The 26,995-nt window shown below is 40.4% G+C and overlaps 1 protein-coding gene across 2 annotated transcripts in view; it reads right to left on the bottom strand.

Annotated features, from left to right (window-relative positions):
- Nucleotides 1-719: 719 nt before the first annotated feature.
- LOC104047148 (cytochrome P450 7B1) overlaps nucleotides 720-26,995 on the bottom strand; it is a 139,551-nt gene continuing 113,275 nt past the window's right edge. For both annotated transcript variants that reach the window (XM_064442635.1, XM_064442636.1), the window contains exons 2-6: nucleotides 26,042-26,178; nucleotides 19,059-19,655; nucleotides 18,407-18,613; nucleotides 12,132-12,310; nucleotides 720-8,126 (exon numbers count right to left, since the gene is read on the bottom strand). In XM_064442635.1, the coding sequence (XP_064298705.1) occupies nucleotides 7,830-8,126; nucleotides 12,132-12,310; nucleotides 18,407-18,613; nucleotides 19,059-19,655; nucleotides 26,042-26,178 (1,417 nt within the window). In that variant the 3' untranslated portion in view covers nucleotides 720-7,829. The remainder of the gene's footprint in view (nucleotides 8,127-12,131; nucleotides 12,311-18,406; nucleotides 18,614-19,058; nucleotides 19,656-26,041; nucleotides 26,179-26,995) is intronic.

Below are 26,995 nucleotides of genomic sequence, written 5' to 3'. Positions count from 1 at the left end.
TAATCAGGAGTTAAGCAATTGCACAGTTACAAACACATTTATCAAAACCAGAAAAATGCTTGTCTACGACGTATCTTCGCCAACCCTCACAGACATACCTGACAAGCATTTCTGCAGGAAGGAAAGAAGAAACAGTGATGTCTTCAGGATATAGCCTTCATCTTAAATAGCTACTTGTAGAACTCGGTAGCTACAGTGATACTTAGGAAAGCCAAGTTGTGCTTTGCTGGTGCAGTGCAGTGCAAAGCAGTGTTACCAGTATCGTAACAATTTTCATTCATTTCCCCTTTTAAAATGCATGATCTGAGAGGACAGAGCATTTTACACGAGGTAGTACAGCTCGTACTACACAGAGGTTTGCAAAAGGAAAAGCCTAGGAGCTGTATTAGGGAATCACCGGTGGACTGCAGATCTTTATACTAATTTTGAATAATGTCCAAACAATGTCAGAAGTACCACTTTTCTTCTCATCTGAGAAGAACTGGCTTAAGTTTCATGGTGGGTAAATCAGACTTGATAATTTCCTGAATTCAAAGGAGTTGCTCCATGCCAGTGCTGAATTAAAGGGAAAAAAAATTTAGCTTTACAGAAATATCTTTGAAGATCAAGTAACTGAAAAATGCTGTATGCTGAATAAACAATTTAAAAATGAAAGCAATAAGTTGTGAATCTGTGAGAAAATCGCAAATGTAACTTGAAAAAAATACCATGGACAGTCATTCAATATTAAAATATATATATATTCATTTTTATTGTGTCCTTGAAATACAAAATTCACTTAAAATGTTAGATTACTAAAATAATGAAGTTTCAATTTTCTTGCTCAGAAATTCACAATATACCTTATTCAATCTAAGAGCCTTAATGATGGATATTAACTATTAAAGTAGAACCTAACCGTTGTTCATCTACATAAAAAATGTCAGTTTGCACAATTAAGAGCAATTCACAACCTTTTGAGTGTCAGAAAGTTCAATAATGATGAAATAAAAGATCATTTATAATTCTACAAGAGAAATTCACAGACCAGTCGTTATTCACAAAAATAGTGACATGCAACTGGCTAAAGAGCATAAACTAAAGAACAACTCTTACATGGTTTTATATTAGCACATTAGGCCATACTGGCAGAGATGTGAAAGTCTGATTTGCAAACAGGTACAAATAGACTAGCAGGGTCTTTTACGTAATGTAACAGTTTAAAAAGTTTACAATAGCTTACAGCAGTACTGAGTGCCAGCATGAAAATGAAGAACATACAATCTGTAAATTAAAATAATAATTAAAAAAATATCACATTTTAGCATTCACATTAGTTGATGATGAATTCACTTTTCTTCTCAGGTGCTATAAAGGGCCATACTGACTTAGTAAACCTATTTCATATGAGGAAAAAATGTGATTTTTTTTTTTTTTTAATAGCAGAAGATAATACAGCCATAGGCAGTGACAACTTACAGTCAGAGGCTGGTACTAACCAGCCGAGTCACAGCTCAAACTGATCAGTGAGTGCACCATTTCACTAGACGAACAGCAGAGAAATTCGAGGGGCACCCACGCACTCCTCCTGGCTGACCCTACGCCTGCTGGGTCAGAGGATGAGACAAGCAGTCATTTCTGGGCTTGCAGGGCAGACCCCCCCACTTAAGTGGAGAGCAGGGACAAGGAAGCACAAGGTCTGACTGCCTCCCACCACTCACCCCTGCAGCACCGCTGGCACCTGAACGCATGCAAACAGCACTGCAGTTTCTGCTTAGGCGATTTTGCCATCTTAGTGCCCCAGTGACAGACACTAAGAGCTGATTGTTCCCAAGTTCTGCAGCAGAGGAGGTCATCAAAAACCGTATTGCTCCCTACGTCATGAACCATGCTCTCCCTGGCGCAGCATGCTGCAGCCAGCTTGGCTCCAGCAGGGACCTCCAGGGATGGTGCACGCTTATCCCATTATGTTGCTAGAGCTTATTGACCAGGAATATCGACACTGTGGGCCTTTCACTCCCTGCTCCACGGTGACCGAATCACTCTTGGTCAGACCACCTGCTGACTCTCAGTAAGTCACCTCCTCAGCTGCTGAGTCCATGGACCACAAGGGCTTAAAATTTCCTCTGTCCTGCTCTAGTGCTCGTGACTTTACGGGGGGGTAAGGTTTACCTCCTCTACAGTGGGGATATGCTGAGGTAGCGATGCATTGCTTACCAGCAAAACTAACCCACCAGCAGCATGAGTTACAAGGGACACAGTTAAAGGACAAGCTGGGCAAGCACTGCTCTACGTTTGATTACTTCGGTCCCTCAGCAAATAGAACAACTAACTTTATTACCAGCAAAATGAAGTCATCTTGCATGATGCATAGTATGCTCTCCAACCCCAATGCAAGGCCTCCAATTGCCTTCACAGAAGTTTGCTGCAACTCCTGGGAAAGATTCTGATGCTTGTTTTCTTTTTTAAAATGGAAGCATGCCCTATAGATTTAATTTGCTAGTGTGGATACAATCTGGCTTTTTTTAAAATTTCAAAATAGTTACTATAAAACCAGGCTTGCTAGAGATAAGCCTGGAGGTGGCACACCAATATTTGAGGGGTAGTGTGCTACGCAGCAAGGCCCTTCGGTCTGCCATCTCAGTGGAGGTAAAGGATGGAGATCCATGTGGCAGCAGAGACGCAAGGGTTATGGATGTGTTAGAAACCACGGAAGCGCCTGAGAATGGTCACGTAGGAATTAGGCCTTCTCCCCCCAAAAAGGTGGCGGGATTAATAGCCCAGCTGAAGTGCATCTACACCAATGCATGCAGCATGGGCAACAAACAGGAGGAGCTGGAAGCCGTTGTGCAGCAGGAAAACGATGATATAGTTGCCATCACAGAAACATGGTAGGATGACTCGCACAGCTGGAGTGCTGCAATGGATGGCTATAAGCTCTCCAGAAGGGATAGGCAAGGGAGGAGAGGCAGTGGGGTAGCCCTGTATGTTAGGCAGAGTTTTGATTGTCTAGAGCTTAATGATGGTGATGATAGTGTTGAGTGTTTATGGGTAAGAATCAGGGGGAAGGCCAACAAGGCAGGTATCAGGGTGGGAGTGTGTTATAGACCACCCAGCCAGGATGAAGAGGCAGATGAAATACTCCATAAGCAGCTGGCAGATGTCTCACAATCGCTAGCCTGTTTTCTCACGCGGGAATTCAACTTAGCAGATGTCTGCTGGAAATACAATACAGCAAAGATGAAACAGTTCTGGAGGTTCCCGGAGTACGTGGACAATAACTTCATAACACAGCTGGTGAGTGAGCCAACTAGGGAAGGTGCCGTGCTGGTGCTGTTGTTTGCGACCAGAGAAGGACTTGTGGGGGATGTGATGGTTGGAGGCTGTTTTGGGCACAGTGATCATGAAATGACAGAGTTTTTGATTCTTGGAGAAGTAAGGAGGGCATTAGCAGAACTGCCACCTTGGATTTCTGGAGGGCAGGCTTTGGCCTGTTTAGGAGCCTGGTTGGCAGAGTCCCCTGGGAGGCAGCCCTGAAGGGCAAAGGAGTCCAGGAAGGCTGGGCATTCTTTAAGGAGGAAATCTGAAAGGCGCAGGAGCAGGCCATCCCCATGTGCTGAATGACAAGCCAGCAGGGAAGAAGACTGGCCTGGCTGAACAGAGAGCTTTGGCTGGAACTCGGGGAAAAAAGGAGAGTTTATAACGTTTGGAAGAAGGGGCAGGCATGTCAGGAGAACTACAAGGATGCCGTGAATTTATGCAGGAGAAAATTAGGAGGGCCAAAGCCCAACTAGAGCTTAACCTGTCTATTGCTGTAAAAGAAAATAAAAAATGTTTCTATAAATACATTAGCAACAAAAGGAGGGCTAAGGAGAATCTCCATCCTTTATTGGACGCAAGGGGAAACACAGTGACAAAGGATGAGGAAACAGCTGAGGCACTTAATGCCTTCTTTGCCTCCACCTTTAATAGTAAGACCAGTTGTTCCCCAGGTGCCCAGCTCCCTGAGCTGGAAGACAGGGATGGGGAGCAGGATGAAGCCCCCACAATCCAAGGGGAAATGGTTAGCGACGTGCTACAGCACTGAGACACACACAGGTCTATGGGGCCAGATGGGATCCACCCAAGGATACTGAGGGAGCTGCAGAAGTCCTCACCAAGCCACTTTCAATCCTTTATCAACAGTCCTGGCTAACCAGGGAGGTGCCAGTTGGCTGGAGGTTAGCAAATGTGACGCCCGTCTAGAAGAAGGGCCGGAAGGAGGATCTGAGGAACTACAGACCTGTCAGCCTGACTGCAGTGCTGGGGAAGGTTATGGAGCAGATCATGTTGAGTGCCATCACGCAGCATGTACAGGATAAGCAGGTGATCAGGCCCAATCAGCATGGGTTTATGAAAGGCAGGTCCTGCTTGACTAACCTGATCTCCCTCTATGACAAGGTGACCCACATAGTGGAGGAGGGAAAGGCTGCGGATGTTGTCTACCTGGACTTTAGTAAAGCCTTTGACACTGTTTCCCACAGCATTCTCCTGGAGAAACTGGCTGCTCATGGCTTGGACGGGCATACTTTTTGCTGGGTAAAAAACTGGTTGGATGGCCGGGCCTAGAGGCCTAAATCCAGTTGGTGACTGGTTGTTCCCCAGGGCTCAGTACTGGGGGCAGTTCTGGTTAATATCTTTATGAATGACCCGGAGGAGGGGATTGAATGCACCCTCAGTAAGTTTACAGATGACACCAAGTTGGGCAGGAGTGTGATGGGAAGAAGGCTCTGCAGAGGGATCTGGAGAGGCTGGATCGATGGGTGGAGGCCAACTGTATAAGGTTCAACAAGGCCAAGTGCTGGGTCCTGCCCTTGGGTGACAGCAACCCCTTGCAACGCTACAGGCCTGGGGAGGAGTGGCTGGAGAGCTGCCTGGCATAAAAGGACCTGGGGGTGTTGCTCGACCGCCGGCTGAACATGAGCCAGGAGTGTGCTCAGGCGCCAAGAAGGCCAATGGCATCCTGGCTTGTATCAGGAATAGTGTGGCCAGCAGGAGCAGGGAAGTGATCGTGCCCCTGTACTCGGCACTGGTGAGGCCACACCTTGAATACTGTGTTCAGTTTTGGGCCCCTCACTACAAGAAAGGCACTGAGGTGCTGGAGCGTGTCCAAAGAAGGGCAACAAAGCTGGTGAAGGGTCCAGAGCACAAGTCTTATGAGGAGCGTCTGAGGGACCTGGGGTTGTTCAGCCTGGAGAAAAGGAGGCTGAGGGGAGACCTTCTTGCTCTCTACAACTACCTGAAAGGAGGTGGTAGCGAGGTGGATGTTAATGTCTTCTCCCAAGTAACAAGCGATAGGACAAGAGGAAATGGCCTCTAGTTGTGCCAGGGGAGGTTTAGATTGGAGATTAGGAAAAGTTTCTTCACTGAAAGGGTTGTCAAGCATTGGACCAGGCTGCCCAGGGAAGTGGTTGAGTCAGCATCCCTGGAGGTATTTAAAAGAGGTGTAGAGGTGACACTTAGGGACATGGTTTAGTGTTGGACTTGGCAGTGCTAGGTTAGTGGTTGGACTTGATGATCTTAAAGGTCTTTTCCAACCGAAAGGATTCTATACATACTGATTAGCAATTCATCTGAAATTACTAATGATTTTTATGTAGTTTTGGCACAGTCCTATTATGTCCTACCAAACTATGCATCAGCCTGTGATATTCTAATTCAAAATCCTAAAAATATAATATAATTATTTAAAAAAGTCTTCTGTTTAAAACAGATACCTACTGTTATTTGCACAGTTACTTCAGGTTTGTTCGAAGTTGGATGCCAGAGAAAGATTTATCATAACTGTGGCTTGAGACATTTTACAGCTTACATTTAAGCAATAATGGAAAACAGTCAACAGCATAATGATATCAACGTTTCCTCTCTCAATAAACCAGGCTTCAATGTCCAAACTGGATGGTGAACTATGGCTGAGTACCGAATAGCGCCTACAGAGTAACTACAGCAGTAAGTAACTTGAGTACAAGAATCTCTCCATAAAAACAAATTTTATTCTGTGGCACAAAGCAATAATCAGCTTTTGCTGTTGATTAAATGTTGAAGCAAAGTTAAAGCATTTAATCAACTGCAAAGGCCATTTAATGTAAGTGTACTCCAACACTGTAGACATTATTGATAATATATATGAAGAGAAAATGTTTATCCAATATATCTCACAAAATCCACAGTTTTCTCCTCAGAGGATTTGGAATGTGGCTATGCCAATCTCTGAAAGCCTTTCTACTGATGCTGATGCTTATTTAGGGCATGTGCTTTACATTAATAACTCAACAGCGTTCTACACAAATCACAATAAATAATTCTAATCTTTACTATGTATGTAGCAGTTACCATCCATAGGCCATCAAGTGAGTTAGAGATGAGTAAAATTTCTGATTTTAAAAGAGTTACACTGGCACATCCCAAAGAGATGTTTTTTGGGAACACAAGGCAAGGCCCACAGACATGGCTACTCTCCCATCACAATTATCATCCTGGCAAAGTAAGACTGGACAGCCATGAGAATCCTCATCAGTCTCTGAAGTGATGGCTGGGAAGAGAGACAGGGTCTAAAAATCTCAGATCCTGCGCACTAGGAAATTAATTTTTGAAACAAGAGCTGGTCACCCGGTGAAGCAGGTTGGGCAGCCAGTATACAGACAACTTCTGTGGCTGCCCAGGATTTTCACTTGCTCAAATTTTGGGCCCAGGGAAGAGCCTATTTTCCAATCTGTAGACGTTAAAGTCTGTTTCCAAACACAGGTTATACTACTCTGCCTATGCATAATTTAGGCACAGTAAAACCCTATTAAAAATTAGTTTTAGATACCACACTTGCCCTTGAAGCCCTCTTTTTTTGCCTTTTTGGAGAAATGAACAAACACAAGAAATGGTCAAAATAAACACACGGATGTGTTACTAGGAAAACATGTGAGACAAACAGAAGGTAATTTTTGAGATGAGAGAATCATTTCAAACAGGCTTATATATTTTCTCCCTGAAGAATATACTTTTTTGGCTCAAAAGCCAAAACAGATAATTTAGGCTTGATCCAGAGCCTATTAAAATCAACAGAACCTCCCTTCTGACTTGAAATGACTGCAGAAAAAATCACAGAGTTTAATTTCTTATTATTGCACCAAAAAAAAAAAACCAAAAGAAGAAGAAAAGCAAAGCATTCATCCTCAGTACATAAAACTGAATTCAGAAATGCATTACCGGTAAGACATTCTTGCCAATTATCCCCCACCATACCACATAGCTTCCATCACATCTCCCAAATATGGGTTAAGACACTCAAGACCACAAACGGAACAGAGTAAATAAAAAGTTAGAATAATATTAACTGAAAATTCTTTCACTCCCTAGAATTAAGTTCCCCTTTTCTTGCTATTATGCTTCTATGAGCAGGTGCAGAGATGACTCCAGATGGTGGGTGTTTGGGATCTCCCAATCTAACAAGGGGGAACCCCTGTGATACAAGGGCTGCTGAACCCGTTTCCCATACAAATGGCCTGGATTCAGCTTGATGTCATCCTCCTGTAAATCCTGCTCAACTCATGGCCAAGAGTATGGGGGTCCACCTTGTAGGGATGTTGGGCTAGTTACTTGGCCACAGTCCTGTCATCTGACCTCGCTACTCACAACTCAGGCAGGAAAAACTGAGGTTGCATGTCCCCAAATCTGGTATCTGCTTCCAGCCCAATGGCTTTCCTCCTTAGAAACACATAAGAAGGAGGTAAAAGTGGAGAGGGAAAAGCAAATGTTTCGAAAAATACAAAGCTGAGTGATGAAACATGGAGATTAGTAGAAGGCATATAGGCAGCCGCTCACTTTCTTAAGGACCTTAGCTTATAACGAAAGGCAACATCAACGTCTGGCAGGAGGATACCAAGGCCCATACGACTGTTATCAAGTCTGACAGCTTTGTTTTCCACCAGTTCTACATCAAAATGAGCCAACAGTAAGAAAAGAAACATCTTCATCTCATTCATTGCAAGGAACCTCCCTGGACACATGCTGATCCCAGAGCCAAAGGGCATTAGGAAATACTTGAGTTTTCTTCCTGCCTTATAGAATGTGGTTTTCTTCTTGCCATTCTCTATGTATCGATCGAACTTATACTCCTGAAAATAAAAGAGAAAGGGAGAGAGAGTGTGATATCTAACAAGGCAGTTACACGAGTTGCTTTCTTTGTGCAACAGTAACGCTTCTGAAACCCAGAAAATAAGATAAAGAGGAAGACAAGGAGCTGACAGCTTCTCTTTTTTAGTTGTTTCCCTCAAGTTTCATTAACTCACAATATCTCCTCTGCAAAGAACACTCCTTAAATCCACCTACTTAGCTTAGCCCTTTCACATCAAGCTCCTTCAACTTCCACGTCTCATCCTCTGAGTGTCTGGCCTATATTGATTGTAATTAGCTTTTGACCGTTTTGTAGCAGGGACAATGAACCTTAGTGGAAGGACAATTTTCTTGTAAAGCATCATACGCGCTCAGTGTGGTACATACATCATGAATAAGTATAATCTGCCAAATTCTGCAAATGCCTATGAATAAATTAATGCATTGCACTGATCTTGCTCGTGCAAGCTAGGGCAAAATCCATCCTTCTTTTGCACCCAGTGATGCAGATTATTCGAAAACCAGACCCGATGCTTTGCAGTCAATTTTCCCTTCAGTTGGAGAGGGCTGCTGCTTAATTTGCCACATCTGACCTTCTAATGTTTTGCTCCGGAAGCTGTGTGCAAAGCAGGACAACCGCCAGCGACCGACCATTATAAAGATGGTGCTTTCAAGTAAGGCTTGAGGTTGTGCTTTGTGCTTGTAACCTATGTTCTATAAACTGAACCGACTATTTTCCAGTAGCAGGATCCCTGTTTAGAGATAATTCATGTTTTTGAATGAAGGAGATCTGGCATCCTCACTCAGTCAACGGCAAATTAACCACTTACAAAATCCTCCTGCATGCTTTGAATAAAAATGACAGACACTTCTTGCTTATGGTCACTCATTAGCATTTGTCCTGCTTTGCATACATCTGCTATAGCAGCAGCCATTTGGAGCTGGCTGGGAACAAGTCAGTCAGACAGAAACCAACCTCCACTGATTAAAAAAAACCACCACAATGCAAAATACACTGATACTGGTCTACCCATTAGATTAAAGGCTCCAAAAACTGTGCACTGCAGGTCTTGCTGTTGAGAAAAAACAGTGGAGGGGAGGTGGTCTATGAGAAAGGGAAGGAGAACAAAGTGCACTGGAGGGGATGCAACTTTGGGTGTTGAAGAACAAGAGATGGTTTCTCTAAATGGCAGACACCTGGATTTTCCACAAAGATAAAGGTGATTATATGTGTGTTTCCACTGACAAGTACTTCTTTTCAGACCCTTTGAACACCCCAGCCAAAAGGAAGCACGCCATTTTTTTCCCCCCAGTACTTACTGCTTCATTTGAAGAACAGTAAAAAATGAAAGCCCAGAATACCACTTCTTCCTTAAAAAAGATTCACTTCCTGAAATGTAAATCCTGCTGGTCTAAAAAAGCACTGCTAAATATGAACTGCAATAGCTTAAAAAACCAACCCAACCCAACCCAGAGCTCTTCTCTTTGTTGGAACGTTTCCACAAGGTGCACTCCTGGCGTCTGGAGTAATTAAGAACTGTGGTACTGAACACATAGACATACTGGGTCAAACCTTATGCTTTCTTTGTCATCTTAAGAGCCATCTGAGAGCTGTAATTGCTTTAAACAAAAAATAAATTGGTGTCTAAGGAACTGGGAAAGCAGAAAACAAGTGTAAGACAGGAATGGAGCCAATGACAGTGACATCAAACCCAGGCTTGTGCTGCTGAAGTCCCTCGGGTTGGATAGTGTTTCCTTAAAAGCTAGTTCGCTGGCTAAATAAATAATAATTTTTGACAATAAAGGAACTTTCAGCCATGCACTTTTCTCTTGGAAGAGACAGGGTGATTGATGGCAAGAAAAAGGTGAAGACACTGAGCAAGAACAGGTGATGAAGTTCTGTGTGGACGGCTTGCTAAGAGTATTATGAAAATTGAGCAATCTCCTGTGATTGATATAAGTCTCTCTCTGTCACATCTCATGTTCAGCTTTGTTTGGGAAGCCACCATGTAGGATTTCCTGCAGGTCCTGATGTTTCACTCTATGGGATTTGCAGAGTTCATTTACTGAGCTCTATAACTAGCTGAGTTAGGATTTAGGGGCTCACTCATCCACTTTATAGAAAACTGACTCATTTATTTAGCCTTTGATGAGCGGAGAAAGAGGTCACCAATATATACTCGCACTTATACAATACAGTGCCAAAGCAGAAGATAGCTTGAACTTAAATTTATGTATCCAGGAGAAAAGCATTGCTACAAAATGATCTTGTCAAGCTGCCTGTTTTCCCAGGAAAGTTTTCCCTAAATACATGACAAGCTCAAGACTGCACCTTTCAAAAAATTCATTCTCCATCTCTATCTGATCCTCAGTAGTTATTGTTGAAAGCACACTGCATATTTTAAGAACCAAACAGAACAGCGATTTCCCCACTTTTCGAGAGGGCCCATGTGCTGAAATCAATGTACTGCAACGTGTGGATTGCTCATTCACTATCAAAAAGATAAAATACATGAACTAAAGCTGTACTGTGAAAGCTGAGCAGAGCTGATACTAAGCAGATATATTCAAGCAATGGAAATATGGTAATATATTCTGGCAATTATTGGATAAGGGAGGGGATCAGCTTTCACACTGATGCTTTTGGTCTAGGACCTAAACAAACAGATGGACTTTTGACAAATCAATAATGTTCTCCAAAATAAAGTGTTGAGAATAAAGTGAAAAAAAGCTTATTTGTTAGTTGTTACTTTTTAAGGATAGAGATATTAATCAACTATTTGCCAATACATGGATTATTTTTTAAAACCTAATTTTCTCAGAGGGTGTTGTCTTCGTTTTTGGGCGGGGACAGCCAGCAGAGCCCTCCTGGATGTCATTTCCATTTTCTTAGCTCCAGTGTTCATCCCGGTGACTATACCTTACTCCTGCTAACTCTGACACACTCCACACCTCCTCTCACAGAGGCTGGTGGAGTTCCTGCACAGCGAGATGCTGTCCCTCACCAACAAGGCACTTGAATCTCATCTTTCCCCTGCAACTTCATATCCTCAAATTCCCCAAAGGGAGAGCCTCAGGGAGCAATGCCTCTAACATGGGTTTTCTACAAAAATGTAAAAAAATCCAGTCCCCTTCTTCTTTGGCTCGAATGCCATGGGTGGAAATCAGTATGGCTGGGAGACAGCCATTTGCTTAGGAAAACGGGGATGAGGAATGGGTCAGGTACAAGCTCTTGCCTCTCAGGCAGAGCAGGCATTTAACAGCCTCAGTGTGCACCCTTGCTCTTCCTCCATGGTACCCTGCACTGGGGACAGCAATCTGGGGGAGCAACGTAGCCGAGACAAGGACTATTCAATTTGCATGCAGGTGGTAAACTTCTGAAGCTGTATTAAGGCTGAGGCAGGATGGATTAATTTCGAGTCTTTGATATTCATTAACTCGAGCGTCAGAGAAAAATACAAGGAGATGACACAATTACCCTCCGAGCTTCGCTGCAGAGCAACAGCTTTACAGTCTCAAGTTCACAACACTCTACTAATTGATCAAGAAGGGGTGAATCCCTACGAAGGGAGGTGAAAAAGCATAAGGCTCAAGTAAGACACTGCTATTATAGGGCTTCAGAGAGTCAATGATGCTTTGGGGGCACTTAGCTAAATGGCCCACATTATTTGCTATTTAAACCACCTTCTATTATTCAGCCCTCCTTGGGTATCAAATGATCCACTGCCAAACAAAACCCACATTTAGCCTAAAGTTTATGGTAGTCAATGTGCAATTGTCAATTCCTTTGAAAGCAGTGCAGTCAGTCTCATCACCATATTTCTCTCTTCAGGCCATGAATCCTTTGACCTATAGGGCCCTAGAAAATACATCTGAAAGTAGGAAGATTTGTTCCACAAGAAGGAACAGAAGTAAAAAAAAAAGAAAAAAAACCCCCACAGATCACAAAAGGCTTGGCTGCTGCGATGTGCCTGGAGTAGGAAGAGTAGCACCAGCTGAATGTTTACCTTCGGATCTTCATAGACCTCAGGGTCCATGTGCAAAATCTGCGGGTAAAGGGCTATCCAGTCTCCTTTCCTCAAACTGACTTCTTGATTCCCTTCAAGCTTGAGAACAAAATCCTCCTGGCTGATGCGAATGTTCATGGAGGATGAGCACATTCGTAAACTCTCGTTTAAGGCACTCTCTGCGATTAAACAAAAGCGGAGGGGGGGAAGCATCAGAAATATGGGAGATGATTGGAAGTTATACGTGGCTACAGCTGCTGAGTCTCGACAGGTTTAGTAGGGCAGGGTAAAGGGAAAAAAAGGAAAAAAAAACCACAAACCAAACATAAAGCAGAGACCAGGAGGAGGCAATAAACAACGCCGCAGGGCTGGGGCAGGGAGCCACGACACTGAGCCTCCCGATGTGATTCTCACTGATGGTGCTGAGGAATCCTGTCGGCTGTAGGCAGCACCGAGTTTTGGGTGGAAAGTCATTATTCAGGCATCACATTGAAAACAACACACTCAAAAGACATGAACGCTTTACCCATTTACATATATTTCAGAGGTTACAAGCAAATACCAGCAAAAGCATCCACGGAGCTATTTAGCTTGCCTTTCGAAAGCTGTTGGATGTAATGGCAGGACAGTATGTTAGAAAAAAATAATTTCACTTGTTAATTCCATAGCCATCCTGAGGATTTTTAAATTTATTTATTTTCTTTTCAATGCGCTATGCTGCCAAATGATAGTGTCTGTTATGGTCAGAGTGAATGAAAGCAATTCATTATTTGCCTGATAATTTTAAGAGAGAAAGACACTTTTAATTGGCCAGGAGAAAAAAAAAAAACATAGTCCTTTCAGGCTCAGGGAAAGCAAGATTTCTGTTTCCACCATCACATCCTGGAAGGCTCCAGAAGCTGAATGTCCTTGCTTTCCCAGTGGCCTTCACCTTTTGCTCCTAGCACGACAGATTTTATGGCTAATTTCCGGCAATTTATCCTGGCAGTTTGAGGAGGAATTCCTTTGGGAATAATATGCATAATTTGCATAAATCATTCTGATAGCATGTATATCAGCATGTAGCTCCTGTCTAGGGCTGCATCTCTCACTTTGTAATCAAAACTGACTATTTTTCCACCAGCATGTATGGGCGCTGTTATATGTGACTTGATTCCTTCTAATCATCAGTGTGAAAAATAGCCTAAAATAGGGTTTCATTTGCACATAATAATCCATTTGTGTCTGCATTTATGTTCTGTGATATCAAATAAACGTTCTCTAAGTGTTCACCAAGGCGCTGTAACTGCTGCACCCAAAAGGTTAGTTTATTAGAGAGAGTAGCTACCCAGTGTAGATGCCTCTGAAAAAAAATAATAACAAATGTTCTTTCACTAAAAATTAAATCTGGTGCAGCATGCATAGCAAATAAAGTGGCCCTGGATGCTTTCTTGCAGGAGGTTTTTCCTTAAGCATGCATTTGTCTAAAGAAATGAGGCTGCGGTCAGCTTTGTGTGGCCAGCGCCGTGATTCAATGTGACGTACAGTGAGTCTGTGCATATTCTTTTGGACTGCCTTCGTTACTATAATCAGGCAGAGTCAAATCGGCTTGTTGGTGACGAAGCCAGAAAAGAACCCTGGTTGCAGAAGATGGCCTCTACTGTGGATAGCCACAAGGCACCTGACACGATAGATTTCAACTGGCAGTGCTCTGGCAACAAAACTTTACGTGGTACAAAGAAAGAGTCCAGCCTCCGCTTCCAGACTGCCTTCAACCTGCGGAAAATGAAGCTGGTAATTCCACACCAGTCCACCATTTGGAAACGGTGGCGACATATGTAGCGACACCAGAAATCAAACGAGGACGGGGGAAGGAGGGGAAAAACCCCAAAGAAAAACAATTATTAAAGCACCGCTGCGAAATAGCAGGTTTATGTTTAACTGCGCAAGCGATGTGGTCACATCCGATGGTCGGACATCCTCCCAGAAAGCACGGCAGTCCCTGCCCGCTGCCGGATCCCAAATGACAATTGGGCAGCATATCTTATGCAGAAGTTAATCACAATAATGGAGCACAAAGTGTGGCTTAGCGGTCAGATCGTAAATGACAAATCTGTTTTACCTTCCAGTACCAGTTATGTGTGGAAGGCGAGCCTGGCTCTCGCTCTGAGCGATCATGCCGATAATCATTAGATGACAAAAGTAATGAGTCACATTATGATCAACAAAGGAGAATGGAGCTTATATGGCTTTGCAGGCTCACATTAAAAAAATAGACAGTCAGCTTTCCACAAATGCTGGAGCTATACATTGAGAGGAATGACAACTGCACAATAAAACTGCAGCCTTTACTTGCAGTTGTCATAGTTCAGCAGACACCAGCCATCGCCGCTGACAGACCAGCTGGGTAGCTTGGGAGGCCTTCCATTCTGCACTGTGAGGTACAGTAAATTATCCAGCACTGTAGAGCAACATCTGTTTCTGTGCTTGTGCCGAACAAACAAGGCAATTTAAAGCATACCAAGGGATAACCAAGCAGCAAATGAACATGACCCTCTTTTTTTCCCCCCTTCTTACACACACGAGATGCTAAACTTCACTGTGCAAGCACTACATAAAGAAGCCAGGCTGTTGTTTGATAAGGTGTTGTCAGAGAGATTTTGCATGTTTTCTGGTGGGGGGGGGGGGAAGGGAGAGAGAGAGAGAGAGATATCTCTCATAGTATTGTTATTCTTAGAATCCTCCCACTTCTCTCTTCATTTCTCTTATACTAAAGCTAGCACTCAGCTTCCAATTCATTTTAGATTTTTTAAAAAACTGTTTCAATATACTTATAAATATTCAGTCTTTAAACCCTAATTTGCTATACTTAGTTCACATGCCTTCAAGCATTTGTCTTCCAATTTCCACTGAATAAATGCGTACTAATGAGAAATAGAGCAAGCTGCTGAGGCAAAGCTGGGTGACTTGAGCCTGGCCTGCCACCAGCTTGTGATAGGCAGGCAAATTGAGTTAAAATGAAAAGTCTTGTCAGCTGAAATACAACATGGTAGCCAAACAGCAAGCTGTCAATCATCCAGCCAAAACAAGGGACTGCAGGTAATAAAAGGTCATTGCGAATCATAAGTGCATTTGGCTTTCGTAGGCAAGTTAATTTTAATTAAACATGATCTCTATCTGTAAATGTTTTATAAAACTTATTGTGCATAATGGATTGTTAATTTTACACTAACACATAGCAGGTAATAGGGTACTCTAATTATTAGAGTGTATTGTAGGAAAATAGCTATTGAGTATGCAAATATTTGGGGGGGGGGGTCATTTACCCACAGGCATCGCGGTGTGCCAACACAAACAATGATCTGAAACAAGTACATTTGCATCTTACTAAGAAGTAAATGGTACTGCCCAGCCCATTCCAGGAAAATATAGTCATTTCTCTCAATCCCAAACCAACGATTTTTATGTTTATCATTTGTGCTACAACTACGCACTCCGTATTAGCTGGTTTTGGGTTCCTACCCTTTCCTGTGTACGAAACAATTTTTCAAGCTGTGCTCTTTTCGCAGGAAATATCTGGGATTCAGCAATGACCTGGGGCAAGAATACTTCACCATATAAATGAATGGACTAATATTACACAAACGAACTGACTAAACACGCCTAGCATTAAACGTGCACTAAGTATATCTCTGCTTTACCCTTTGCATTTCCATTATAACCATAAAAACTGACAGACCATTCTCATGTGTCGTTTACCATATTAGAGCTCTGTTGTGAGCCATAACGGCTAATAATGTATGTTACTCTGAGCACCCAAATAGGCGTGTTTGGGTTTTGGGAAAAGACTTACATCGACAAAACAAAGTGTGCTGCCCCAGAAATGCCATCAGAAAAAAATAATCAGAGCTAAAATTTGATAGTTTTGCTCTGAGTTGAAAGCTTTTTTTTTTTTTTTAAATAAAAAATCACATACCTGTGCTTTGAATTTAGAAGTAAATCAGGCCATGTTGTTCCCTAGACCCAACAAATCTGACCATAATAACAACGATGCTTCCTGAGAAAGGATTTTTAGCAACTCTTGCTTCTTCTCCATAGCATGAGGAATCCAAAAAAAGGCTCTTGTTATAGTAGGCCAAAAAGAGGACGGAGAATCAGAGCACTTAAAACAGGAGAATGAGATGACAAGGTGATGAACATAGAAGAATCCCACCTGGTCTGCCTTACTCGAGCAGGAACACAAACCCCGGTTTTCTGTGCTCTGGGTTGGCACGGGGAGCGAGAGGGAAGAGGAAAAGCTCGGTCTTGGAGGTTGGGGTCAGTGAGCAGCAAGGGCAAAGGCAGTGCTGGCCCACAGCATTCCTGCAACGTGGGGATTTTTGGTGTGCAAGCAATGCAAATTGGGACCTTTGTCCCTCCTACACATTTATTAACAAAATATCCCTTTCCCCTTTCCACTGAAGCATGACTTTAATTCTCTTATGGTACAGATTTTTTTTCTATATTATTATTTTATGGGACCGTATCCAGCCCTTTATCACTTAAGTGCCAGAAGAATTGAAATCTAGCTTATGTTCATACCACATTACGTTTAACACGATTATAAAATTTAACAAAAGTGTTACAAGAATACTACAAAGTAGGATGTGGCACTTTCCTCTCAACACATAAATCAAATGTTTCCAGGGTACTTCAAGATTTCAAGGAGCAGCAAAGGAATGACACAGGTGATGTTTTAAACTGTTCATACCATTTTGGACCAGATGGTTTTAGTGAAGTACATGCTTTTATTTTCCGTATTCCTACACTTCTGGGGTGCCTTCTTAATTTTTTTTCTTTTTTTTTTTTAATTGCCATTAGCATCTCAGTCTCCAAACACAAAATAAATTCTCTCTTGCATCTTCTTGATGCTCGGTAACTTTCCTTTTCTATTATTTTTTGGTGGATGCTAACTGATGTGAAACAATTTTACTTGTGTTCCTTAAAGTACATGAAATGCTTAGACTGTCATGTTATTCTTCGGAAGCGTCCCTGTCATCAGATGTCTCCCCTACTTCAAAAGCATCCTCCATCAGCTGGAGATAAATGCTCGCCAAAACAGCCATGACTCCAGGCGAAACCAACTTACTAGACTTACACTATAGAAGATAAACATTAATGCTCTAACAAAAAGCAACTGGATCAGTCTTGATTTTATATCTGTACTCTGAGAAACAATTCAAGTTTGAACACAGGTTATTGATACATGCCACAGTTGATGATCCTGGAGAATGGCAGCTATTATATCCAAATCAAGCCTAAAGACTGTATTGCTCCACCACCCTGTCTTGACGCAGCTTCTTTTAAGAGCGATACATCAGTTCAGGCCATGAGCTATGAAAACATAGAGACATGAGCTCAGTTTTAACAGGGGACTGCTTTCAATATTAAAAAAGAGAGGAATATTGAACCTTTATGCTTTTGTTCAGCTGTTTCTATCCTGCTAATGCTACCTATGGGGACTTTCAGATGCTTGAAGGTTAGGTTCCTACCTGCTACACCCTCTCTCCTCCCTTGAGCTAATTTTAGCATTTATCTTGCCAGTGCCTGTGCACTAGCAAACAAAGTGAAACCATCAGCTGATGCTCTGAAGGCCTATCCGGCTCCTGGATCAAACAGCCTCTAATGACAACTGGCAAGGGTCTCCCTCTGAACCACTGATCCAGAATTGGAAAATCTGTATCGCGCTTAAAGCTCCCTTATTTTGAATCAAGGTACTTTTTTCAATACTGGAAATGCTATTTCTAATCTGTAGAGCTTTACTTTCTTATATTTTGTTCAGAGGCATCGCTCAACCGAAGCCCGCTTTAGAAGTCTTTTTGTTTTGTTAAAGAGAGAGAAAGAAAGAAATGGCTTGTGAAAAAATTACATTTGCAGTTTAAATACATTATCCTACTCTAATTTCAGAAAAGGGTCTTTCTTGGCAGTTCCATACAGAAGTATTTGAAATGCATTAACACTTCGGCAGATGCTCAGAATCAAACAACTTAATAGGCATCAACTTTTTTTCAAATAATTGCAAAGCTTCGATTTAGCCTTTTGCATACCTTGCATAGTTAATTACCTAGGCTTTAATGTTTACATGCAATGAGAGTATCTACAGCTATAAACTACATAATTTATAATTGATGTAAATGGGTGTTATTATGTCAATTAGGCAGCTGTGCCCTCCACCTTCTCAGTAAACAGAAATGAGTGATAAACCGAGTTTGCCGGGAGAGCCCCTCTTTTCTTCCTAACAGATAAAAATAAATTACCTAGGTAGACCAGGTTGTCCAATTGTTCTCTGGTGAGGTGGATGTTATACGTGGGCCCTATCTTTTGACCTGTTGACTGCAGCAAATGGTCAATCTCGTCACGCACCGCTGCAAAAGCTTCTGGGTGCCGCAGAAGATAATACATGGCCCAGAATGTAGCTGGAATCGTGTTTCCCACAGAGGCCCACAGGAAGGCAAAATGATGTGCTGGGAGAAAATAAGTGAAAAGGAAGATTAATAGCGTTTATTACACTGATTAGATTTGCAGTGTGCTAATTAAAAGATGTTAGGACACAGACCCAGCCAAGGATCAGTGAATGCTAATGAGGACCAATAGGCTTCTGAAGTCTAATTTTCTGCTTAATGAGAATAGTTTGAAATGTAATGTCGGGGGGGTGGGGGGAATAAGGGGAGGAAATGCAGCTCAGTTATAATCTTTCTCATTATCACCATTAAGTATCTTGTTTTACCACCTCAGCACAAAAAAAAAAAATCAATTATCATAGAGGGTTGTTTCAGAGTAAAACATTTTATCATTAGCCAATTAGAAAGAACATAAAAAAATTTCAAGGTCGCCATTTTGCCTTTTTATTTCAAAGGTCTATAGTAAATTATTTTATTTTAGACAAGCAATCATTCATAAGTTTCCTACCTGCTTTGTCATAATCTCCAAGCAGCTCATATTTCTCAAATATATCTTGTCTGGCTTGGACCACTTTTGACCCTCCCAGCCATTTTGTCATGTTCTGAAGTAAAAAATGATGTATAAGCTCCTTCCGAACCTTCTTGGTAGCTCCTAGCAACTCAATTGGTATGTTTGCAGCTAAATAGGGAAAGCTGGCATCAAACTTGATAAATTTGTCTCTGATTTCACTAATAACTTTGTGGCCATCTGCAGCAGGAACTCTTCCATATAGTGTTACAAAACTGGCTTCAAACATTACAGAGCAGCAGAATTTGTACATTTTTTCTGTTTCCCAATCTGTTGCTTGTGAGCATTTCCATTCAAATATATCCTGGAGATTTTTCATCATGTGGCCAGAAATGATATCCAAAGGCTTGCCTTGTAGATACTGGTAGATTCTGTGCAGGTTTTGCTTGAGATCAGGGAATTCTCCTTTTGACAAGGATGGGTAGTCAAAAGTTTTGGAAGCCATTTTATCAGCAAATTCATGAAATTCAAGTTGCTTGCTATTTCGGATGACATAGACATATTGAAATGGGTCCATGATAAAGGTAATATATCTACCTGAATAGAAGAGAAGAAAAAAAAATTAAATAAAATAGATGTGCACTTTTACATTCTGGTGACACTTTCAGAGGTGATAACTGAAAACAAGCCCAGCCAATGGCTGGAAGAAAAGCACGCAGAAAATCCCCAAAACAAAGATCTGTGAAGAAACCTGGAAAGAAAAAAAAAAAAAAAGTAGCAGGTTTTATTTAGCATTGGAAGAGAAGCAATACTGATTCTCTTTGTCAGGACGTAGATTTCACCTGCGTACACTTTTACGGCTCTTCTAAAACCAGCGTGAAGCCATTTCCATGCAGACTGATCTACTGTTTTTGCCAACAGTAGGGTGTGACCTGCAATTGTGGCGCTCTGCAATAAATAATTTACTACATGGGTATAATTCATGAAAATACAATGTGGAGTTGTAGCAGCATTTGAAAATTGTAGTTTTTTACCAGCAGAAAGGGAGAAACACACACATTTTACTTGCATGGAGGAATGCCAGGGAGGGGGACTGGAGTGGAAAACATGCTACCTAGGCACCTTCCCTGCAAGCAGAAGACATAGAGACTCAATATCTGCTGGTTATGGCTTCAGCTGCGCATTGTAAACCCCCCAACATTTAAATCCTCTCTTTCATCTGTTTTTTCCTCAAGTTTTGCTAACTTTTTGTTAAGAATATACTTTGCGTCAGTAAAATGACTACCTTAGGATTTGATTTTGAAGCCATTTCTTACAGCAGAGCAGGCTACGTGTTTAGCATTGGTGGCATTTTGCAGTATACTCTGTCCTAGCACTATCGTCCATTGTGCCAGCGTGCACCAACTTCCTACCATGCCTGAGGTACTAGTGAGGTGACACAGCCGTACCTTTAACAGCCTGTACAGAGGAACAGGATTGCATTAAGTGTGACACTGTTTTAAGCTGCCTGTGCTAGAAAAATTCTGCAATTTCTCCCTAAGCTTTAAGTCAACTACTAAAGAAGAGCGTTCTGGTGAACTGTCGTGAATCAAAATGCTAACGCTCCCAAAGCTCAATTAAATCTTAACTCTTTATAGATGATTCCCATGTTAAGTCTAAATTTAGAGTTCCTGACTCTTAACTTGAATGGAGAAGTCCATTAGGGACAAAGGGTACCCATTAAAATGTACACATACCCTGTGAAATATCCCAGTTATAAACTCTGGAAAATAGCAAAGCTTCCAGCACTTACAGTCTAATTCTGTCCCACTAAAGGGACAAATCTCCTTTGATTTTAATGGGAACACTACATGCTTAACTGAGGACCAAATTTGGCTCTGTGACAGATGTCCTGAGATAAAGTAGTCACTACCACTAAAAATGTCAACAAGTATCCATGGTTACCATATAGTGATATTTGAATTATCATAGTTATTCTGTATTCTGACTTGCATATACACACAGTGCTCTATGGTAAATCTGGGTGTACTCTGGACTTCCTCTGCGATTACCAGCTGCCACAATTTCCCTCCCAGTTACATCCACTGCAATGCCAGTCAACCAGTAAGGAAACACAAGGGATAAACTGAGACAGAACTTGACACTCTTTTTTTTGTCAACAGCATGTGAAGGTTTTTAAGGTACTTGTAGATTTTGCTTTACTGTAACCTAATCAATCATAGAGGTAAATTAATTTTAAAAAAATAAATATATCGAGAAATCAGCATGAAAAAGAGATCCTCAGTTCCCAGTCCTCTTTTCTGACCATTTCTTTCTTCCCAGCCCAGAGAGGCTGACAGGAATTTTTAGTCTCAGCCTCTGCAGGATCTTTGTCAAGAGTCCTAGAATTGCTCTCTCTTTCCAGCTTTCACCCACTTTCACGCTCTTTACTGAGGCTACCATCTTTGTGATCAAAGCTTGGAAAGAATGCCCATTGGAGCAATTTTTAATAAATAGATTTGGAGTGTTATTAACCCTAAAGATGAAAGCTGGCTTCCTAACTTTGCGTTTACGGGGTAAACAATTTAAGTTAAGATTTTTAATTAATATTAATTTAAACCATCTGTCCACCATCTGCTTATTTCTGATGCAAAATATGAGTTTCTTTGTGATCTTTAATCAGACACTTAGCAAACGCACATCAATTCTTATCATTTTTTAAGTAAGAAAATGGTTTTCAGCAAATGAGTTTTCAGACAAACAAACTGTTTTAGCAATAATTTTAAATCAAAACTCACTCATACCAGCACATACTTTGAAAAAAAAAATCTCTGAGAAACAGAATATCACAGATCCTGATTTTTATTATTCTCATCAGGTTCCTGGTAGCAAAAAGTAAGTATGTAGCAAAATATAATTCATTTTGTAGAATCAATTCAGGCTCCAGACCACATCACTGCAAGTCAACAATATCTATAAACACATAAAGCAAAATACTTTTGCTACTGTATTTAGTAAAGGTCTGTATAGTCAGAAAAGTGGAACCCCTCTATAACAAAGGCAGCTTGTTTATGTACTTCACCAAGAACCTAATTTTAGATCTTTTAATTAGAAAAAGACTAAAATCTAGAGCTAATTAACTTCAGCCAGTAAGTTGTGTGAGAGTGGGTAGGGGAGCCTTTAGCAATTACAGTCATACTCGCACATAGATGCACTGCGCGGCTACACCGGTTACCCCAGTCTCTTCCATACAGGAACAGATTGCTAATTACAAAACCATGCCCCAACACCTCCTCTACCCTGAGCAGCAAACATCCGAACTGAAACTAACTTTCTCACCTCAGTTTATGACTTCAAATTTTATAAGTGTCAATATGGTTCTTAATTTTGCTTTTTAAATCCTGTCATTGTCCCCGATGAGGTCTCTTCCCACTGATTGTCCCTCGTAGTGTCAGAGACCAACAAATGCAAATATTTCCTAAAGTTACCAGTTGTTATTTGGTATTTTAAAATGCAGCTTCCCCTCCTCCCCTCCTATGCCCTTCCATTGCAGCTAATGCCAAGAACCATCTCTTAAAAGTAGCCTTTTCTGAAACTGAACCAAAATCTTGACGTTCATGACTTCCCATCAGAGTACTGGTAAAGGTAAATGCCAGATCAGTCAAAAGTAGAGGTATATCACACGCTCCACAAATCAGGAAGCCTCAAATATTGAAGATATTTATATAGAAACCACTGGGGACCAAGCCTTTCCTTGTTAGACTGTAAAAAAATCCTTCAACACAAAAAACTAAGTAGACGTGTCCACACAGAAATGCCACACTCCAAATCCCAACAGTTTATGCCACTGATCTGTTTTATTTAGTACCACAGAAAATAGTCAAAAGAAGAGATGTATGCTCGTTTCTGTAAAAAGCCCTCTGTTTTTTTTTTTAAATATGGATACAGAGAATTCATATTTCCCCGTCCAATCCTTCAGTCTGCATTACACCCATGCTGTAAATAGGCTGGTTATCTCCCTTTAGTTTATACAGTCTCCTAGAAATAGAAGATTGATGTGGAAAATATGAAAATTGTCAACTTTGGTAAATCTGAGCACGGAAGCCAGTATTTGTATGATAGTTAAGAAATTACTCGAATAATGCATTCTGGAGCTTTTTAATGCTAATGATGAAAGACAAGCATTTCAGATGGCATCTAATGATGGATGTTATTTCAGTAATGCTTGCAGCAGGCTTCAGCTTGGTAAGGAGTTAATGTAAATTACCTTTTGCCTAAGAGAGTAAAATGTGATATGTTGCTGTAGGTGTATCATGATTTAAAAGGAAAGAATGACTTAGCAGCAGTATTTGGAAAGGCAAGTGTGCTTAGTAAAAAAAACTAAGATTATTTCATTGAAAGTTGAGTTAGTCTCAGGGAGTGTATTGCAAGGTTCAGTATCATCCCTATTAACTTGTCAGGAAAAAGAGACAAAGTTTAATCCCGAGAAACAATGACAAAACTGTTTCAAGATCTTCAAGTTCTTACCTAGCCGTCTGCCTATGCTGCTGACCCTTAACAAGCAGGGAGGTTGGCTTAAGGAGTATGATCATCTCAACACCACGGACTCTCTCTCTCTCTCTTTCCCCTCCTTATTCTTTTCTTTTCTCTCTCTCTCTCTTTTTTTTTTTTTTAAGACTATCGCATTTACGTAATCGTCCTCTTATTAGGGAGATTCTGCTGAACTGCTGACAATGATGTACAGTGGTGCTTCGCCGGCATGACGTTTGGGGAAAACGATTCTGCTGCACCACCACACAATACCAATTAGAGAACTATTTTCTGCGACAGGTCAGGAATTTACATTGTTTCTCATAGAAAGATGTGCTTTTTAATTTCTTTATTAAGATGACATCCATGTCCCTTGTGACTTTTAGGGATGACAATCATTTGCTCATCACATGGGAAAGTACAATCAGCGAAATCGCATTACCGGTACGGGGCAACGCCAGAAACTCCAAGCATCGTTCCGCGTTTTCCAAATGAACTAGTTTGAGAACCAATAATTAGAACAATATATATTGATAGAATTTTTTGACAGGACCTTTAGACACCCACCGGGGGGTAAAGTAATGATAGTCTATATACAGCAGGCTACGCTATGTCTGCCGAACATACAAGAATCATCTTTGTCAAATCAGTAAGACATATAGAAATCCTGTATGTCTTCAGATCAGGACATGATAGGAGGTACTAACTAGCTTCGGCTTCTTCTTTGACTTGTGGATGACAAACTGTTTCTTCTTAGTGAAGTCCTGACGATCAGTATTTTTATACTGAAAAAAAGAGACCTTAAAGTGGTATCTCTGATATGACAAATCCACAAAATCAAAGATTTCCCTGCATAAAGCTGAAATGCTATGCAGAACTCACTCTGTTTACCTCAGTCTCTATGAAGGAAGGTTTCCTCAAAAGACCGGAGCACAGGGAGATAAGTTGAAACAGAATTTTGTTTATCATGCAAATAGAAATTAATGAAACTATATTACGCTTATGGATTGCTTAAAGACACAAATCTCTAATCATAGTCTTTCATAAAATAATACAGAGGTGAAAGAGAAAGAAATATTTGATTAAACACAGTAAGGATTCTAAAGTATGACTCTATCTGGTTTTATGAAAGTACTAAGGTAGTCTCTGAATTGTAATTATTAATCTGTATTCGTACGAAGCCATAACTGTATATAGTGCAAATGTACATTAAAAATAAAAAAAGACTGTATTTAAAAAAAAGTTGGTTTTATAATGTGTCAAACTCACTTGGAAAAAAGGGTGGAAAAAACCCTAAGCATTCCAGTTTCCAAAGAAAAAACTCTGAATGAATAAAAAAACCCCCCACACATTTAAAAGCAATAAAAATGATCTTCCAAAGGAAAAAAAAGAACAGACCTGGTAATAGGAAGAAAAATTTTATTAATTAAACATATGGTTTGCAATTTAATTAATCAACTTTTTAAGAAAATAATTATTTTTATTCCAAAATACTACTTATATGGAAATATAGAGCTAGTGTTACTGCCATGAAATTACAAAGTAAACTTTATACTTTACATTTTTATCTGCAACCCTCTAAAAATACAGGGGTAGCTAAAAACAAGATACTCTCAACTCTAAGGTTGATCATTTGAAAAAGGACATCAGCATGTAAAGGGGTGAAAGATCCACTACATCCACTGACACTAACAAGAATTGGTCTTTTTCTGAACAGGGGAAGATACTGAATTTTAAGTTGATTTTAATAAAAAGTACATCTGTGTGTGTACACACATATGTAAATTTATACATTTAAGTTTTATTCAAGATTCCAGTTTCATTCTATGTTTTCCTTCTACAGCTAAGTGTCTATGTGAACTCACTCAAATGTTTGTATTCGAGCTAGTGTAGTAATACAGCTATAAATACAGAAAGCAGCAAGGTTATATCATACTTTATTATATTGTTATTTTCAGCAAGCATGATCAGAGAAAGAGGCTGGCAATGGGAAGTTTCTGTGTTCCAGTCCTGATTGTATCACTGAGTCAATGTGTCATTCATTCCCTTGTGTTCCTGTCAACCAGTTGTAAAATGTGTGAGAACATATTCTGCACTTTTTTTCTAAGTGTTTTCTAAATTTAATCTGATATTTTTCTGTGTGGTGTCAAGATGATGTTAGTTCTCCCTTCTTTAGGAAAAAAAAAAAACAATACACAATTAAATGTGCTGGCAAACTCTATGTTCATACATTACATGCCTACGAATTCTGTCAATACGCATATATACCTATAGATGTACATAAATCCACATGCTCATAATTATATCCTATGGATACTTACTATGCACACAATACATTTGAATTTAATTATTTTTTATTGGTCTATGCTATGCAAAAATGTTTTTGGTTAAGGAAGATTCTAAACTAAACATTTGGATTAGTATATAATTTAACTGATGGAAAAAATAAAGAGAAATACTAAAATATTTCTCACCAGCAATATATACAGTGAAAATATCTCCAAGTTTCTTTTGCTGATCCAGTAAGAATTTGAAAGCGTCTTTTCTAAAGATCAAAGCCTTCCCAAGGTAAGGTATCCAGCCATTTATTAGTGGGGGTTCTCCAGTCTTCCTGTTAAAAACAGAAAAAAAAAAAAAAAGGAATTAACCTTGACATGAAAGCAACTCATCTTTATATCTATTTATATATTACACTTAGACTCACCATCTACATATATAATTCTTGCAATGTATAATATGTTGTACAGAAAGTTCTTCAGATATGACGGCAGGTTAAATCTAATCACACCTCTGAGCACAGAAGGCTCTGTGTGGTGATTAGGAAAAATAAGTGAGAGAAACTGAGATGCATTTAACTACAGGTCATCCAGTTATTACCATCAAGTTAAGAACACAGAAAAATGACGTTCGGCAGAAAATCTCCCAGCAAAGAGTCCTCTCATTTTCAATATTTGGAGTGTCAGAGGAAGATGTATTGGAAGGCAATTATGACAGATTTAGGTAAATAGGACGCCAACATACCACACAAAACAACTAGCCTTACAGATAATGCATTAAGAATTTCAGTTCACCAGCACACAGACCAGCTACCATTCCAACTAAATATCTTTAAAATATAGAATAATGATAGAGGCCAAACATTTACCATAATAAATCTTAGTCTCCATATATTTATAGTATCCTAAGCTAGGAACGTGTATGAACAGTTTAAGATGAAATTCTAGATAACGATATTTGCATCCCGTCTAAAAGAGCCACGGTGTGTTAGTTATGTTTATGGAATAGTATAAAATACCTTTTAAAAATCTAATAAGTTACATTTTTCTTTAAAAAGGAAAAAAAGATTCCCACACTGTCCTATTCCTGACTGCAAGTAAATGTCTTTCCTTCGTGCTGGTCTTTAGTTGCTTGAATCTGATTTACAACAA

Source organism: Phalacrocorax carbo, chromosome 2 (genome assembly GCF_963921805.1).
Source record: "Phalacrocorax carbo chromosome 2, bPhaCar2.1, whole genome shotgun sequence".
In the NCBI taxonomy this organism is placed as follows: domain Eukaryota; kingdom Metazoa; phylum Chordata; class Aves; order Suliformes; family Phalacrocoracidae; genus Phalacrocorax; species Phalacrocorax carbo.
The sequence above is the reverse complement of the archived record's forward strand: the minus strand, read 5'-3'. Positions and strand labels throughout refer to the sequence as shown.